The sequence below is a fragment of the Misgurnus anguillicaudatus genome, chromosome 24 (assembly GCF_027580225.2).
Source record: "Misgurnus anguillicaudatus chromosome 24, ASM2758022v2, whole genome shotgun sequence".
Classification (NCBI taxonomy): Eukaryota; Metazoa; Chordata; class Actinopteri; order Cypriniformes; family Cobitidae; genus Misgurnus; species Misgurnus anguillicaudatus.
The window spans coordinates 4804541-4824261 of NC_073360.2; the positions used below are offsets into that span (position 1 = coordinate 4804541).

At 36.8% G+C, this 19721-nt stretch overlaps 1 protein-coding gene across 6 annotated transcripts in view; it reads left to right on the forward strand.

The window, feature by feature from the left end:
- Window positions 1–18899, forward strand: part of tfdp2 (transcription factor Dp-2) — a 48284-nt gene extending 29385 nt beyond the window's left edge. For 5 of the 6 annotated variants that reach the window (XM_073862760.1, XM_073862761.1, XM_055195676.2 and 2 more), the window contains 7 exons: window positions 4248–4410; window positions 5035–5181; window positions 11801–11869; window positions 12680–12831; window positions 13545–13711; window positions 17694–17736; window positions 17964–18899. In XM_073862760.1, the coding sequence (XP_073718861.1) occupies window positions 4248–4410; window positions 5035–5181; window positions 11801–11869; window positions 12680–12831; window positions 13545–13711; window positions 17694–17736; window positions 17964–18072 (850 nt within the window). In that variant the 3' untranslated portion in view covers window positions 18073–18899. The remainder of the gene's footprint in view (window positions 1–4247; window positions 4411–5034; window positions 5182–11800; window positions 11870–12679; window positions 12832–13544; window positions 13712–17693; window positions 17737–17963) is intronic. The other variant, XM_073862762.1, reaches the window with a different exon arrangement.
- Window positions 18900–19721: the final 822 nt, after the last annotated feature.

Genomic DNA, 19721 nt, shown 5'->3' on the forward strand with positions numbered 1-19721 from the left:
CCCGGTTAGATGGCCAGTCCATACTAATGATGGACTGTATATTGCAGTGGCCGATATTTATACATTTTTTAATTGTTGCATTAGGCAATAAATCTTTTCTTTTTCTTTTTTAAGCACTTAAGCCGTGTTAAACAAGCAAGTAACTTTAAGTTAAATCTACATTTTTTGTTCACTGGATATATTCTTGTTAGATAAACATTTCCTCTTCTACAAATGATCAGTTAACAATGAGAAATGTTATTTCACACGTCTTTTTTTAACATAATTTCATAAAACTTGTAATGTTAAGAGAACTCCACAATCTTTGTCTGTCAAAAAAGAGGCCACCTGGCAAAGCAAAGGTAACATCAAGTAAAACAAAGGCTACAGAGACCTCAACACACAAATCTCAATAATGGTGACAGTAATGAAATCTCATGAAGTGAAAAGATGAGCTCTTAACTTCAGCACAAAATAATAAACAACAATGATAACAAAAACAAACTGCAGTAGTGTAAATAAAGACAACAGACAGCAAAACAACACTCACATAACAGTAGCATTTAATGCTGCAATGCATGATGGGTAACATTTTTAAATCCAGAGATTTAAATAAGCTAAAATAAATTGACTCAACACAACATTTCCTGTTGAATGAGAGAAATCATGCAATTTGTGCATTAAACTAAAACACTTTAGTAATGGAGGACATTTTCAGGATTTAGGTTAAGTAATAGTTCACTCAAAATACAACATTTCTTACTTTCATTTTATTACAAGTATAAATGTATTTGTTCTGATGAACACGATGGAAGATATTTTGAGGATCATGAGCCCCATTCACTTCCATAGTAGGATAAAAGAATACTATGGAAGTGAATGGAGCTCATGATCGGTGGGGTAACAAACATTCCTTTAAAATATCTTCCTTCGTGTTCATTGGAACAAAGACATTTATATTTGTAACAACTTGAGAGTGAAACATAATGACAGGATTTTCATTTTTGGGTGAACTATCCCTTTACATGTATGTATTTTACATATACAGTTTCTTATCCACACTTGCTATTATTTATTCAATTAATATTAATGATGTAATGTTTCTTCTGGGTCTCCTCCTCTCACACTTCCTCTTTTGTACCTTGTTGCTTGCGTGTCTCCTGAGTCTGTCCTGTCTTTTGGTGCATTCTGGCAGATGTGTCTTTTGCTGCAAAAGGTCAGATGACTCTCCCTCCCCCTCCGTTACCTTTACATTTCCTCTTTTTCATCCTTCCATCTTTCCTTCCTTCCCCCCGTCTCAGTCTCTCTCTCCCTCTCAGTCTGTCTCTTTCTTTTTTATACTTCGACTGCATTTCTCTGGTGCTGAAGCAGTTTTCACAGGAAGCGAGCACGTCTCACCACTGTTGCTAAGCAGAAATCTTCATGTGTGCCTGTATTTTTACACGCATGCATTAAGCGCACGTCATACACATGTCACATACAGTATACACAGACAGCGGTCTGCACGTGTGTGTCGCTTCAGTACTTTTACTCAATCGGGGCAGATTTGGTGAGTTGGGGGTCTGGAACTAATTTGTACTGACGACCCCAATCACCCAACCGCTGTACCCTCCCCCTTTTCTTCCCATGTTCCCCCGCATCTCTCTACTTCATTGAGCAGCAGTTACATAATTCACCCCACAGTGCAGATGCTTTATTTATAGTAGGAGAAGGCGAGAGAGAATAGATGCAAGAATGAATTTTCCTACCGTTTGGGTACTTGGCGAGTACCTAAGCTATCCTTTTGTTTGAACCGACACCGCCGCACCCCCTGCGGCACACATAAGCATGCTTGTATGCGTGACATCAGATGTGCATCACCGTATGCTTAACCAATAGTGAGGTGTTCCTCCGAACGGCTGATGTTTTCTTCATGACCACTGGCTGATTATGTAACCTGCTGGCACCTGTAAGAGAATGGCAAACATTTCTATTCTCTTGCCAGTCGGTTTCCCTTCTTTGTTCTCATTCGTTGATGATGCTGTCATCAAGTTGTTTTAAACAAGCCCAAAGTGTTGAATCTCTCCATGTATTTAATCACAAATGATGCTTGTTGAGCATGCTGTTCTGCAGATCTTTTTTTATTTTGTTCAATAAAATCCCTAGCAACCACCCAGATCAACCTGGTAACAACCCTGGAATGCCCTAGAAATTTCTAGCAACCCCATTTAGGTTATTTTAGCAACCTTGTAGCAACACCCTGGTATCCTCCTGCATCACTCTTAGCAGCATGGCAGCAAGTTGAGCAAACTTTTTGCTGAAAATCTACTGTAGATGTTTTTGTCTTTTGATGTTTGTTGATGTTTTCACATTAACCTCAACCTTCCTTCTTCCTTTTTCCTGTCCTTCATTCCTATTGGTTAAAAAGATGAACTGGATGAATGAGGTTGTACCCATGCAACGCCATCACATATACTTTTTTTTATGCATGCACAAACACATGTGTGTGTACTTGTTTTCTCACTTCTGTCGTGAACATGATGCATCCTTGAACAAGCCGCTGTGACACAACCCTGAGCCAAAGACCCAGAAAAATGCAAATCGCACACATACGTAAAGTACCAGGAACACAAACATGCACACTTGTGCCCTGTTTCATTACAGATTATGTGGGTGTCTATGTGGAGAATGAGAGAGGCATACCTGAAACATAGGATGAAAAGTAACGTGACTGAACATCAAAGAAATTGTTCAGGCTTCTTTCAGATCAGTTTCTTTATTTTTAACTTGAGAAGTTGCTGAACAGATAGCAGCATTAAACGCAAAATGATCGTCATGCAACCAGATGCATCACAAGTCAATTTGTGTTTCACTTCTGTTTTATATTTGCCAGAATTTTTAATGTTGATTCTCAAGATTGTACAGAAATAATTCGATAATAATCAGCATACATTCAAATCAGTACTACAAATATTACCATGATATGTACGGCAAGTATGTTACAATTTTAAAAATGTAAAAAAGTAAATGCAAAATATGCATTGAAGTAGAATTTAGTTTTTAGAAAAAAATTCAGAAATATTTGTTTTAAGTAAATTTCACACATATGAAAAATTAAGTAAATCTACTTAACTAAGTTAAAAGAACAGTATGTAGGTTTGTGGCCAAAATTGGTACTGCAATCACAAAACTTGTGGCTAAAACTGGTAGTGCAGTCACACAACTGGTGGCCAATACACAACATGACAACATAAACATCAGTTGAGGGCTGCAACTCCACTGTTTAAATGACAATATCCTGGCCAGACCACTGTTGTCAGTGATATAAGTATTTGAAATGAAAATGATTTCTTAATGTCTACTGACATATCAGGGACATTTTCATAAGCCGTTTCATAAGAGGCTACAGCACAACTTCTCATCTTGCAATAGCTGTGTGACGCGCAACCTTACGTATTTGCGTAAGCACGTCGAAAGGTCAGGCATTACATATGTAAAACGCACACTTGAAGACCATTTTTTAACAATAAACTGACACAAAGACATTAATTACTATCATTCCACATACAACAACGTCTGAACGCTTCTCTTTCTCTACACTTGCAAACACTGGGGAGGTAGTTTCACATATTTAAAGCGTGACCTTTCGATGTGCTTACGCAATGCGTAAGCTAAGGTCACCCTGGCGCATCACACGGCTAGTGCAAGACAAGAAGTTGTGGTTTAAAGTATATATTTATTATTTTAGATAAGACCCTTATGCCTCGGTTGGGATTGTTAGACCCCTTTAGAGCTGCATTGAAAATGTAAACTGTTAAGGTCCAATAAAGTCCAATATATGGAGAAAAATCCTGGAATGTTTTCCTCAAAAAAACAATTTTCTTCTTGACTGAACAAAGAAAGACATCAACATTTTTTGTTGATGCATCTTTTTATAAAATAAAGTAATCCTTTAAGTTGAATTTACTCAATAATGTGTTTATTTAGAATTACTCACGTTTTTATGTTATTTTAACTAAAATTTTGGTTAAAAAACAAGAATTTAATTTATTTAATATAGTTTAGTCATTTTATTTTGTTAAATCTACTAGGGCACATAATCATTATTTTTTACAGTTTGCTTAGTTGCCATTAAAATAATACAACAAAGCAAAAGCAAAATACAAACTTCCTTTCTTTAATATTTAGGGTAAAACATGACCCAGGCAAATTGATTCAGTGTTTGTAAATGAAACATAGACACTGTGTCTCTGTTCTGACTCTCAATTTCTCTCTCTCTCTGTCTACAGTAAGAGAATGAAGAGAGCAGATAAGAATGGTAAAGGTCTGAGACACTTCTCTATGAAGGTATGCGAGAAGGTACAAAAGAAGGGCACCACATCATACAACGAAGTGGCCGATGAGCTGGTGGCCGAGTTCACCCATGCCAGCAGTCTGATGCCCGCTGACTCGGTGAGTGACTGTCAGATTTGGGACATTATTACAAGACAATTTTAGATTTGACATCATACACATTGCTTCTGCACAAATACATGCACATTAATGTTGCTTGTTAACAGCAGAATACAAATTGAAGAATTTACATTAACGTCACACATTGAAAGCTTTCCTAAATATTAATAAAAATAAATTAACCACAATATTACAGCATGTTTATGGAGAAATGTGCTTTCACAACCAGAAATTTCACGTTACTCATCAGTTAGTCTGTACCCAGCAAAATAAAAGCAGAGCTAGGCTGATAAATGTTAACAAAGCTCTCCAGATCCTCCCTGCAGTCTCTTGTGTTAATGTGAACTGTGATTTATCTATCTGTGCTTTATGAAGAGCCACAAGCACTTCCTGTAGCACTGCGCAATTTCCACTTCTCGCCTGGCCACATCCCAAAAACATGAGGAGAAACAGCAACCCCATGTTGGTCTCAGATAATATTGTTCTTGAAGCGCTCATTTAAATGTCATTAAAAAAGACTTTACAGAAGACGTAGGATGATCGGAGGTTAAACTAGACAGAAGAGTGCAGAAGGGATGATCACATGTGCGCTAGATGACATTTTATGTGTTTTTTTACATGCAGCAGGTGTACGACCAGAAGAACATTCGGAGACGTGTATATGATGCGCTCAACGTGTTGATGGCCATGAACATCATCTCTAAAGAAAAGAAGGAGATACGCTGGATTGGCCTGCCCACAAATTCAGCCCAAGAGTGCCGAAACCTAGAGGTGTGTGTGTTCGAGGAAACCTTTCCTAAAACAAATTACCATTGAGCACGTTTATATGCACATTAGAGCCCTGCAAGGGCCTGAAATCTAGGCCCTGACCCGGCCCTGGCCCGAGACGCTTATCAGAATTCTCAGCCCGAGTCCGAACTTTTTAATTCTCCCCATTAGGAATCTGTGTTCGCAGATATAGTCACTGCGTCGTGTGTGTTTTGAGTAGAAGTCTGTGCTGTCTGCTGTGAGGTTTTTATAAGGGAAGCACAAACGTTTTAATAGCCTATTTAATATGTAAAACTTGAATTTGAAATAAAACTTACTGTGGAGAAAATAATGAGATCTCTATCGTCTCTCTTGCTACGTGACGTGACAATTATTTATTATTTCAAATTCGTTTACAAGATAAATATATATATACATTGTGTTGTTAAACTGATGAAATTGTCTTGCTATATACGCTACATTCATTATGAAAAGCCTTTTCTTTTTACGCTTATACTGTAGACATGTAATATATGTATATTATATAAAACTCTATGGTCGTGACAGCACATTATCCATTATCTGTTGGTTCATGATGGTCTAGTTTAATTCAGGGTAATCCTTTAATAAAATGTATAATATAGTTATAAAATATTTTATTGTTTTTTAATATTCACAGCGCACATTCTCTCGGATCGTTTTAAAACATTTTAAATCATTCGGCAAAATTCCGCATAGATTTTGCAAAAGAAATACAAAGAAATAGCAAAAAATAACTCCTTACACAGCTTGTACAGCTGTAACTCTTGCAGCAATTAAAGCAGTTCAGTTTTGTTTTAAATTGCAAAATAGTTATATTTCTTTTTTATTTACATTTTAGAGCAGTTTTTGTTTGTTAAAGTTTTTTATGATAACCAACAAGTGGTTAGCAGCCGACAGCAAGTTGACGACATGTTTGATGAATTGAGCCTCTCAAATCAACACTTCACTTGCCTATAATAACAACTATATAAAATAAATATTTTCAGCATATCACAGTGTTAGTTTAAACGTTTATTATCAACAAACACTATTTTTAAAAAGCGAAGGCAGGTTTCTCTGCTGTTCGCAGTTGCAACGGGTGCAGAAATAAAAAAATAAAAAGGGCTATACAAAACGAAACGAAATAAACATGAAACAGAATAAACATGCATGCTACCTTATCTTACAACTTCGCTTTTGCATATACATTTTTTTAAATGTAAGGACTTACCACAGAACATTCATGTATCCATCCAACAGTTAAACTAAGAAAAAAAGTTGAAACATACACAAACAAGAAATAAAGACACACCCTTCTTACACGAAATTACTACAGGGAGAAGTCTTTTATAGATTATGTCTTGGATGCTGTTTGCATAGATTATGAGCAGTATCCAAGGTTTTAATCTAGTCCTCCATTTATATTTTTTCCTGGTGCGCTGAGGTCCTGCTGTTAAATACGCAACAGCTGCATTGTAAATGTGTGTCTGGCTGTGCGTAGCGGACTCATGCGATAGGTTAAAAGTCTTACTAAGTTTGTTTTGCAATCATCAATGTTTGTCAAAAGTTTCTTTTAATTAAATTGAAAAATATAAAACAAAATTAAATGGAGAAGCCTAAATAAGCCTGAGGTCTGGCCCACGTATCAGCTGTGATGTTAAAATTGGTCCGAAACCCGACCCGAAGGGCGTAAACAGGTCGGGCCCCGGCGGGCTCGGGCTGAAATGCAGGGCTCTAATGCACATTGTTTTTCTGATTAAGATCCTCGTTTCTGGTTAAGCACTTAATCAGAAAATGAGATTTACATGCTCCACAGCTTTAAGAATCATTTCTTATACATTATAATTAGCATATAAATGAAGTACATGCTTGACAGGTTTAGTTTGCACAGCGTCTTGTATCTTGTAGCACCCTAAAGTACTTTAACTTGGATATTGGCATACGGGTCATAGACAAAACATTTTTTAAATGGAAGTAATGTATTTTTTTGTCAGGAACAACGTTTTGTTTATAGAACACCATTTAAGTTCATTTTAATGATTTCTTTCAGAATATTTTTGATATCCCCATTCAAAAAATGTCAAGTGGTACAACCATCTATTTGCCAGATATGTGCTCCCTTAATGTGCTCCCTGTGTAATGCTGATTATTTTTAATTTGATAGTGGCATTTAAAATTTAAATCCTAAAAATAGTTTAATACAATAATAAGTGTAATACAACTTTACCATAAAACTAAAATTTGAGAACTATAATTTTAAGAGCAATAATTTTTAAAAGTGTACAATATCCATTATAGCTTAGACAACCTTAGCTTGCATTTTTTTTAAAGTAAAATTATTAACTTGATTTTTATTTCTTAGGGGCATTCGTTGCACCCTTTGACTTTCTGGTTGCACCACCTGACCTCTGCATACATTTAAATTCAACAAACTGCTGGTATAAGCTTTTGCCTGTGATGTCAAATTCATAAATATACTTTTTAAATGCAATTAAATGCCTTTAATAAAATAGCCTTTTTTTTGTTTTACACTGGTTGTACCACCTGCCATAAAATTGTACTAGCCTACCCATTACATTAAAGTAGTTATTTTCTTCAATATTTGAGAGAAATCTACAAACTTCATTTAGCCATAAAGACCACCTGGGGTTCACTGAACGATGTGATATTATGTTTACTGTTTATACTAGTTAACCTCTTAATAAAAGGCCCATGAATGTGGTTGTACTTCACTGCAAAAAAATACTTTCTAACTTAGTATTTTTGTCTTGTTTTAAGTACAAATATCAAAAAATTCTTAAAGGTGCAGTGTGTAATTTTTAAAATGATCTTTTGACAGAAATGCAAAATAATATACAAAACTATATTATCAGAGGTGTATAAAGACCTTTCATAATGAGCCGTTATGTTTTTATTACCTTAGAACGAGACCTTTTTATATACATACACCGAGGGTCCCCTTACATAGAGGTCGGCATTTTGTGCTGGCATTTTTCTACAGAAGCCCTTAAAGGACAATTTTTTTACTAAGTTGTCTCCGACGATGGCATGTTTGTCCAGTGGCGGCTACCGTAGCTTCTCTATGTGTTTCAAAAGCAAGAGGTGAGCCGTGAACTAAGCCGTTGGTTGCAATTTGCAACCTCACTACTAGATGCCGCTAAAATTTACACACTGCACCTTTAAAATAAGATGCATTTTCTTTATAAACAAAATGACTTAAGAAAGTAAGTCTAGTTTTTAGACAAAAAATATCAAATTTAAATAAATTTATGCTTAAAACAAGCAAATAAATCTGGCAATGGGGTAAGAAAATTTTTCTTGAATTAAGTGTTTAAGAAAAAAGGTTTACAGTGTATTTTGTCTAAAATGCTGTAAAAAAATATGCAGTATGAAGTTAAAACAACTTGGTTTTGGATGTAAATTCAACCTACTATTTTAAGTTTTGACCTGTGTTGACATTACTTATAAAAAAACAAGTTGAAATTGGTGAACTGAATAAGTTAAGTTAAAATAACAAAATATCAGTTGATTTGACAAAAATGCTAAATTTTTTTACAGTGTAGACTTATTTTATAAGCTCATTTTGCTCATCAAAAATTTGCTTATCAAGATATTTGTACTGAAAACAAGACATGAATACTAAAGGGCTCGTTATAGTCGTGCGTAGGTCCTACGGCGTAGCAGCGACGGCGTAGGTTCCGCGTCGGTTTTTATTTATACTTTTGCGTCGTCGTCCGCGTCGACGTGCAAACACACGCGCGACCGCTGGTAGGCAGTATCCACGAGTGTAACCACAGAAGCAGCAGAAGTCGTCACAGAAGAAGAAGCTTAGCAAGTTAACCCACAAACGAAGAAGAAACAGCAACTTGTTGTATATAATTTGAGAAGACCAGCAATGATGAAAGTAAATAAACAGCGATTTTTGATGCAGTTTGAGTTAAATCACTCCTCAACTTGGCTTATCTTTGTTTTCACCGTCACAAACGGAAATACCTATGACGCAGTTTTTTTTACCTGAAGGGAGGGGTTCTGGTGGACCAATCACAGCGCTTGCGGTCCGCCTAGATCTGACGCGCTGTTAAACATTTTGTGAGGTGCGCGTCAGGCTACGCAGAGCTACGCACAGGCTACGGATAGGATCTACACACGACTATAAATCGCCCTTAAGTAAAAAAGTCTTTTTTTTGCAGTGTACCTTCAGTGTACCTTCACATTTAATTTAAGAACATCCAAATTGTTGGACAAAAAAATACTGATAGTTGTGAAATGTGTTTATAGAAAATGTTTCAAACATAAAATAATGCCAAAGTATCTTATTTTGAATTTTTATTAATTTAAACACCATTTTTGACATGTCTTAAACTGGTCATTTATACAGACAGTTGCCCTACCATTTCAAGTTTGAGATACCAAAAATGAGTACTTATTAAACAATACTGAAAATGTATTTAAAGAATTAAATGACACATAAATGTATCAAGTTATTTTATAGTACATAGTGCCCCCGGACACAAAAATATGCATGTCATGTCATTGACCCATATATAAATGAATATACCAAATAAGATCTTAACATGGCCCAAAATTGTACTGATACAGGAACATACCAGGCAGCTGTCTTATTCAGATTTCTATTAACTGGAATATTGTCTGACTGAGGTTTTGTTAAGAGATGTGCTTAAATAAAAGATGTGTAAAAAGTCATTCAGAAATGAGCAAAACCTAACTGACAAACCTATTTTCACTGTGCATGATTTTTTTCATCCGCAGTCTGTGTACATTCTGACATCAAGGTTGTCAAAATATAATGTAAATGCCTGTAACAGCATTCAAAAGTGGCGATCATTTAAAATGTTAATGGTGCTTTTCTGGTGCTTGGCCACCGGTGAAAATCATAAAAGCTTTACATTACTCCACTAGAACAATGACATTATGGGCCCTATTTTAACGATCTGAAACGCAAGTCCGAAGCGCAATGCGCAAGTGACTTTGTGGGCGGATCTTGGGCGCCTTTGCTATTTTCCTGGCGGGAGAAATAAGTCTTGCGCCGGGCGCAAATCAATAAGGGGTTGGTCTGAAGTAGGTTCATTATTCATAGGTGTGGTTTGGGCGTAACGTCAAATAAACCAATCAGAACGCTATCCAACATTCCCTTTAAACGCAAGGGCGCAAGTTCCATGGCGGGTTGCTATTATTATGACAGATTTGACAGGCGCACGCCAGGAGCTGTTCACAGCCGAGGAGACCCACGTTCTTGTAAGAGCAGTCAAAGACAGAGAAGTTGTTTTGTATGGGGATGGGAGAAACCCGCCCAAATCAGCGTCGGTTAAACAGGCGTGAGAGGAAATAGCCGCAATTGTCTCATCAGCTGCGCCAAGCACTACAATGATGTCAGGAGACCGGGGGATCCCAAGCTTGCCAGCATAAATCGGGCACACAGGAGGACATCGCTGCGTCCACCCTCACCGCTGAAAGGGTTTGGGGGCTTTGAAATCGGACACAAGAAACGCAAGCAAGGTCCAACCCCAAAGTACACTTACAAATCAAGTTCACATACATGAAGGTTTCTTATGAAAACATTTTAATTATTTTTTAGATAAAATAAACGTAATACAGCCACACAACAAACGTATGAAAATATTTTAATCGTTATTTGCATGATAAATGTTTAACGCTGCCACACAAAATAAATAAAAACTATCACCACAATGCTCACCACAATGATTTCCCTTATCTCATGTATTAATATTTTTTATTGTAACAATTTAACTGTTGCATCTGTGTAGATTAGATAAGCAATGCGCGTATTTTTTATTGTAACAATTTATGATTTGCAAAAATAACTGTTGCATCTGTGTAGATTAGATAAGTAATGCGCGTTGTGCACGCTATACATTATGGTCAAGCATGCGCCCTTAAAATAGCATAATGAACCACGCGCAACGCGCCACTGACTTTAGACTAGTTTTTTTTGGTTAGTAGCGCAATTGTTTTTTGAAACTGCAAAATAGCATAAGAGATGGTTGTGCCGGAGCACGCCTCCTTTTTTGCGCTGAACCGCCCAGGGAGCGCAAGTTCATTCCCTAGTTTGCCGACGTGCGTCTGTGGAGGGAAAAACCCGCTGTGCGCCGGTGCAAAATACGAAATGATACATGCGTCACTGACAAAGTTAATTGCGCTGGGTGCAAGATCGGGCCCTATTTGTTTGTTTGGACATTCATGGACATTTGTGCGGTTTAAGCACTAAAATTTAATACAGGTGGTATATGCAATGTACCCTCATCAGCTGTGTGTGTGTGAAGAGCCCTCTGACACCATCTGTTAGTGTCACATCTGTGGCAGACTTGACAGACAGCGGCAAAGGGTGAATGGAGGAGGATGATGGAGAGGAAGCCTACACACACACACACACACACACACACACACACACACACACACACGTAAACCTGTACACCTACATGCGATGATGTAAGCAATCTAAAGCTGTTTATCCATGCATAACGAAACTCTCACACATCTCTATAGATAGATCTCTATAGTTAACAGTTGTGTTGTGTGTATTATTAAATTGGACACTTCATTACTAATGTCTTCATTTTGGGTTTGTCTGTTCATCTTTCAGCTGGAAAAACAGAAGCGTTTGGAAAGAATTCGGCAGAAAAGGGCCCAGCTAGAGGAGCTAATATTACAGGTTTGTACCTGTTTGAATACTAAACCCCATTTACACAGCACTTTGGTCCTAAAAAATTTCTGTAAAATTGGCAATCCTGTAAATGTTCTGGGATTGCTTCAATAAAGAGGACCTAGTAACATTGCTATAACATTCACGAAAACATACTGCGTGAACGAGGCATGAATAATGTTGTAAGGGGCGTGCCGTAGTGCAGTGCATCAGCTAATAGAGTCATTAACCAGTAGCACTGTTATTTACCAAACTAGTTTTAGTTCACTATTGCATTCTAAGAATATAAGTAATGAGCAATAAACATCAGATGAGAGGAGGGATATTTACTGTGGCCAGCTGTGGAAAAGCAGCAATCTCCCAGTATTGATCCAGTTTCAAGGAAGCGAGACGTTTAAATGTCATCCATCTCTTGCAGTCTAGCACAGTCTGTTTGTGTCGACACGTCACTTTGTAAAGCATCCAGCCCTCGCTCTGTTGCATGTTAGCACATTAGGACTAAAAGTAACATTATAGACATGTAGAAGAGATGCATATAGTCGATGAAGTCAGATGTTTGGATAGATCAGATTCAGAAGAGGCCTTTGTATTGCTGAGATATCGATCAGCGAGTCGCGAGTGCTGCTAAATGAAACCCATCGGCTTGGTTCTAGTCGATGTCCAGCCCCTATATGCTATGATTACGCAGAGCTATTAAATTATCAACAGTGGTCTGATTTAACTTTGCTTGTGATGGGCCCTTAAGAGCTGTGATGTGTAAATAAAACTGCTTAAAGGTGTATACACATGGTGATTTGTGCATTTCTTGCCGTGGAGCAGCAGATCGCCTTTAAGAATCTGGTGCAGAGGAACCAGGCCAACGAAGCGTCGTCACATTCGGCTCCCCCTCAAGGATCTGTCATTCAGCTTCCCTTTATCATCCTCAACACAGACGTACGCACCGTCATCGACTGCTCCATCTCTAGTGATAAGTATGAGATTTCCCTCCACCTTCATTTTGTTTCCAGCCCTTTATCTGTCATATATCTTAAACCAACTAAAATGTTTAGTCAATCGACCCAACAATGCAATTAAAGCGGATGCTTTATCTGCCTTACAATTGAGGGAACAGTTGACATTTTGCCTTAAAAGACAACAGTAAGCAGAGTATGTTAAGCTACAAGTAGGAATATTATCCGGATCCTTTTGGTGGATATGTAGAGCACCAATTAGGGATGCATAGCGATTAATCTATAGCAGAATAAAAGTTTTTGTTTACATCATATATGTGTGTGAACTGTGTATAATAATTATGTATATATTAATATGCACACATGCATGTATAATTTTAAGAAAAATATATATTTATATATTAAGTATTTATATGTATATATAATATAAATTATTCATAAATATAAATGTATATACACATGTAAACATTTCTTAAATATATACATGCATGTGTGTGCATTTATCTATACAAAGTTATTATACACAGTTCACACATATATGATGTAAACAAAAACTTTTATTCTGCTATAGATTAATGGCGATTAATCATTATGCATCCCTAATAATAATAATAATAATCTCTTTTATTTTGCCATAGATTAATTGTGATTAATCGTTATACATCCCTAGTACCAATAATAGCATCTGTCCTAATTATTATTAACAGCTAAACTCCATTTATTTCTCCAAACAGGTGTGAATACCTCTTTAACTTTGACAACACATTTGAGATCCATGACGATGTTGAGATCCTGAAGCGAATGGGCATGTCTCTGGGGCTTGAGAACGGCACATGCTCTCCAGAGAACCTCAGTTTGGCCAAATCTCTAGTGCCCAAATCCCTGGAAGCTTATGTCCTTGGTGGGTACCTGGGAAACTCGTGACACACTATCTGTTTTGCTTTTTTTCTAATAATATTTGGTTCTTTTGTTTTTACAACATTCCTTTCACATGCTTTATCTTGTGTGAATCCTGGTATCCAATACCATTTCCCTTAAAGTCGTTATTGCATTTTTTTGTTTATCCTTAGCAACTTTAAAGGGATAGTCAAAATTCTGTAATAATTTATTCACATTTTTTTAATTTTTTGGTGAACTATCCCTTTAATCTGCACTTACACACCAAGCGACTAGCAACGGTGACTTACAGCGACACGAGTGACGAGGACTGTTAAGAACATGAACAAAATTGTTAGACTTTATGCAAATCATCATGAGTGACTTTTGCACGCGCCTGAGCTCACGTCATCCGTCTCATGTCAGTGGATGTTTACTTGTTATTAACTCTTTTCCCACCAGCATTTTTAAAAAAAGTTACCAACCAGAGCCAGCATTTTTTATGATTTCCAAAAAAGTTTAATGCCTTTCAGAAAATGTTCTTCTATTAATATATAAACATATAATATGAAAAGAACAGACCCTCTGCTTTCCAACAAAATAAACCGTTTCATCCTATCTTTATTTGTTCTCTTTTTGTCACCTCTCAAATATGGGTATTTTTTTTAAAATAATAATAACAGAGCCACAGACGCAACAACAAACCGCACTCGCACGGCGCAAGCCATTGAAATGAATGGGTTTTATAGCGCAGCGCACACCGCGTTCTAGCTTGAAAAAAGCCACTTTTTTCACGTCGTAATGCTGTTAACGGTCTATAGCCACACTTCACATTTAAGCTTACGTAATTAAAAACAACGCTAACTTACCTTTAAAATAGCTGAAGACGGCGTGTAAGAACATTAAACTTCCTTAAAACAGTGTCCTGTAGATTTGTAAATTCCACCTCAAACTCTAATCTCTGAGTTTGAGCCAGTCTGTGTTTGCATGAAGTCAGATGAAGCAGGCGGTGCTGGTTCGTTCTAAATGTTCTAATATCCATATTTTACACGATCCATAAAATGCCGCGAAAAAACACGTTGCTAGTATCAAGTCACAAATATGCTAAAGACGTAAGACGGGTGAGACGCGGCAATACATCCAATCAGAGAAACTGGTCTATTTTATTTAAAGAAAACGTATATCAACTATATTTTCCTCATTTGATTACATTACAAGTCATGGAACATTCAATGTTTAATTTATTTTAATTATTCTTGATATATATTAAAGTAATAAAAAACTTTGTAGGGGGGGCACAACAACCTGTTCGGGGGGGCCCTGCCCGCGAATGTACCCCCTTGACGCCGGCCCTGAATAATAATAATAATAACTTATTTTATATAGCGCCTTTAAAAGCAGCATCTCAAAGCGCTTAACATAAAAAGAGGAAATTAAAAGGAGCACATAACATTACAGGCATTAAAACTAAACATACAAAGGTAAAAGCCAATAAACAATTTTAGATTTTTTTTAATAATTGCATTAATTGCATAATTGCAATAAAGGATTTTTGTTAGAGATCAGATTGAGAGCAATGATCAAAACATACTCAGAGTTTTTACTGTTTTTGGATCAGTGGACGCTTTAGTGTTTTATAAGTTGGGATAATAGCAGAAATATGAATTGCCGTAAAATCTCAGGGAAGCATTTTCTCTTAAGCCCGGGATACACTGCACGATTATTTGGCTGTCCCAGAAGAAAGATTGTCAGCATGAAACAATTATGGTGATTTTTATGAGCATGGCTCTTAATCGGTGGTCCTATGTCGTACAGTGAGAGAGGTTCAAAGATGATTATGACGATTAATTGCCTGTTTATTGCTTTGACATTTAATTCTCATACATTTTTTTTGTTTATGAAATAATTTTCACATATTTTATCTGACAGTAAATATTTATACACATAACACATTTAAAAGCTCCCCCTTGTGTTTTTAGAGAGATGTGCAATCATTGCGGTGATCTGAAATCATCGCAATGAGGTCAAACAATTGCGATTCAGACGATTATTTAATCATTTTGACAGCCATACTTGCGTCCAAAGATAACCTACGATAGATTTCTCACAGTGTCAAAAATTCTGCATGATCAGCCCAGTGTTTGCTGCTACGACTTGCGTACCGGTATTTGTTTACTCCATATCGTACAGTGTGATCTTGTAGGATGGCAAAAATCCTGCCATGTATCCCAGGCTTAAATTGACGAGATAAAACGTCAATGGCGGAGAAAGAGTTAATACATCCAGAATTAGCAACGCTTTCTAAGAACCTCATTGAAGGGAATGGATGGCATACGACAAAGATGATTGTATCTGTGCATTTATTAGTAAAAAAATCACTTATTATTACATGGCTCTCTAAAGTTCTAGATTCTAATTGGCCAGTCGTGACATTTCAAGGTTCGTTCTTTTCAGGTAACTACCCCTCAAAACTAATAACACACGATAACCTGGATGCTGCCAATCATTTTGATAGGTACAGTTTAATGTTACACAAAAATTAAATATAAAAATGTCTTTTAATAACAAGCGACACTATATTTACAAATGATTAAACCAAATAATGTGTTGTGACATTAGTAAATGTGTTTTCCTTGCATAAGGTCTGCATTCATAATAAATGAGCAAATAAAATATTTCAAATCAATTTTTAATTTTCCTTACCTTATAGAGGTAAATATTACCAAATAAGCCCCTTCAGTGTGATACAAGACCCTGCTTTTTGTCTTCACTAGAAGAAAGAAACATTACTTCATTAGAGACATAGTTCAAGCATTACACTGTACTGTGGTTTCACCACTTCCATTGGCCCACCACATTTATGTCAATGAAACCATTACAATAAGACTGCCCAGCTAATGTGGATTACTATCAGGCATTTGCCTAGGAAGCCTTTGTTTTGTTTGTTTGTGCCACATTCCTGGCATTTAGCAGCCAAAGAAAAAGAACAAATTCAAGACAGGTGTCTATAGTTTAGAAACAATTGTATAAATAAATGTCAGACATTTTCTCAATTTTAACACCATTGAATGGTTTGGCAAAAGTTTAGTTTTTAAATTCCTACCTGGTCTTTGCAAGCGACAGCAATGCTTACATTTTGTGTTTCATTTAAAGCTCACGTAACACACGCTGTTTCTGCATTTCTGATGTTAATCTGGAGTACCTATAGAGTAGAGATATAGTATCCTTTATATCTCTGAAGAGTCATTAGTTTAATCAGATTTATAAAAGAAAGATTAGCTTTACCGATTCTTTCCGATAACGTATGAAAAAATGAAGAAGGAGGAGTTACTACCGCGGGAGGAGCGAGTACGAGTCATGCAACACTATACAACACTGGTTAACTTATGATTCATTACATGTTTGTGTCATTTATATAATATGCATGGGCCTATGCTATGTCCAACATAACACAGAAGTCTTACTTACCGCGTGCAACTCGTCATGACCCGGTTGGGAAAATCCAGCGCATCAAACACACACGCAAAACTCTGCTGCTACCCCGGATAATAAACTATATCCATTGTTTCCATAAGGCTGGATGTCTTCTCCTTACATCCAAAAACACACTTCTTCATTCGTGCCATTGTTGAGTTTTGAAATTAAACAAAGCTGTCACGTGATGTAAATGTTTGTAAGTTCTAACATCTCCCGCTGATTGACGTGTGGGGGGGGGGTTTCGGGGGGAAGTGCCCATATAAATAAGTGATACGTATAGAAATCCCTGAAACGTCAGCTGAATCCGCAATCGAAAAAAACTTTCCGAAACTTGTACGAACCCTGGCCAAGTGCATTAGGCACAGAAATACTCTGTAACATGTACAACTGTGTGTTTTTGACACTTTGTCTTCGTTTAGCATGAGGAAACAACTCTATAACTGTGTTAATAAGTCAGAATGCTTGAAATACCATTGAACCACCCCCCTTTAAAATATGTATGTGAACATTTTGTCATTCTCTCCCAACAGGAATGGCCAGAAACTCCAACAGAACACCTCTCAGCCACACAAGGTATGTTTACAACTAGCTCAAGTAGACCGCATAATATATAATAAAAGCTGGAATAATCCGTTCGTATCTTCTTTTGCAATATAAATACATGCAGGACTTGCTGAGTTAGGCAGATAGGGCAACCCTCACCTCGCAAATATCCATGACACTGCGTTGCTATAATTACCATCAGCTTTAGCATTTGGACTAACGTTTAGATAACCCCACGTCTCTCTTTCTCTCCACAGCACTGCCCCTTCACACACCTCAGAGTCTCGGGGTCAAACGCCCAGCTCCTTCAATGAGGAAGAGGACGACGACGATGAAGACGATGACAATCCCTCTTCCCCAGAGTGAGCGTCTGCGCTGCAGGACGTCAGCCATCGTTCTCTATGCTGGGACAGGATTCCCGAGCAGCACCGGGGAGGAATGCTACACAGGAAATAAGCTGCCACTCCTTGCTGTATTACAATATTTTTAACTTCCCTCACAATCTCTCACTTCCTCTTACCCAGTTTGGCACAAACTGAAGAAGACGTCGACTCTGGGGGAGACAGTTCACTGTGCTTTTTTATTCTGTTAGTTGATGCGTAAGCCGCAGGTCGGGCCGTAAAGGAGAGCAGATGAGCATATTTTTCCATGAAAGATCCTCAGTTTCATTTCCCTCATCTCAGTGTTCTTACTTTCTCCACTACTCATCCAGAGGACTTTCAACTTTCTCCCGAAAATGTATTTATTTTGGTCATTTTAAGACCAAACCAAGTTATCTTTCTTTGCTGTAGGGATTGGAAAAGCAGTGTCTTGGAAGGAATTGAAATTCTTATGGAAAAATCTTCATTTTTTTATAAGTGGATCCGATGTCATTTTGTTGTATTGCATAGTTGATTTACTGCAGTTGTTGAAGGACAGTATTGATGGTTGTTATCAGCTGTTCTGGGTTCATGTAGCTTGTTGCATGTTGCATCAAGCTATCTGAATATTGCATGTTAGGAGATTTTGGTAGTCTTTGTGTGAGTGTGATAAAAAACATTTTCAGAGTGGCCAAAACATGGGAAACTTCCCTCATCCACTCGGGTCACATTTTAAACTGACTTAAATCAACATAACAAATATGAATTTTGATTTGCAAGTGTAACTGTATGTACATGTATACATGTATAAACATATCATTTTGGTTACAAAAATTCGCCTTTACTTGTTTCTTTTTTTTATATACAACATTTTTAAAACTCTAAATGTTAACTCTTGTTACATGTATAATAAAATTATATCATACATGAATCAAGAAAACCTTCCACGTGAAACTGGGGATTTTTTTTGCATAAGGAGAGGTTGGTGTAACTAAGAACAGTTATTAATGTTAGTTAAACGGTATACAATTAAACTGAGATCCTCATTTTTATTTATACATTTTTCTTCCTTCTGTTCAAAGAAAATAAAGTTTTTTTTTTTTAATGGAAAGTACAAGAAATCAAGTGCAGCGTAGCTTAAAGTGTTACTTCACTCCAAAATTACAATTTTATCATATATCACTTACACTTGTGTTATTCCAAAACCCATTCAATTCCTTCAGTCCTTCAATTGTCTTCAAAACACATTTTTAGATATTTTTGATAAAAACCACGAGGCTTGTGACTGTCCCTTGTGACTGCAGTTTAATTTTCACAATTCTTTTGCCAAAAAAGGTCCATGTACCATCAATAGTTCAATAGTAATATTAAGCAACATGATTTTATTCAACAATTTATTCTCCTCTTGGTCGTTCAGCACGCGTTTAAGAGCAGACCACGGCGCATGCTGTTGACGTCACCTGCTGACGTACTTGCCAACTTTGTATTTTTTTCTCTTTTTTTATTTAAACCATTATGCAAACATTGTAAACAATACTTAAACAGCCCATATAAGTACTGCCATATTGTTGTATAAAATCGTTTGTTTTGTTTTCTTTGCACACAAAAGTGTTCTCGTTGCTTCATAATATTATTATTGAACTATTGATGGCACGT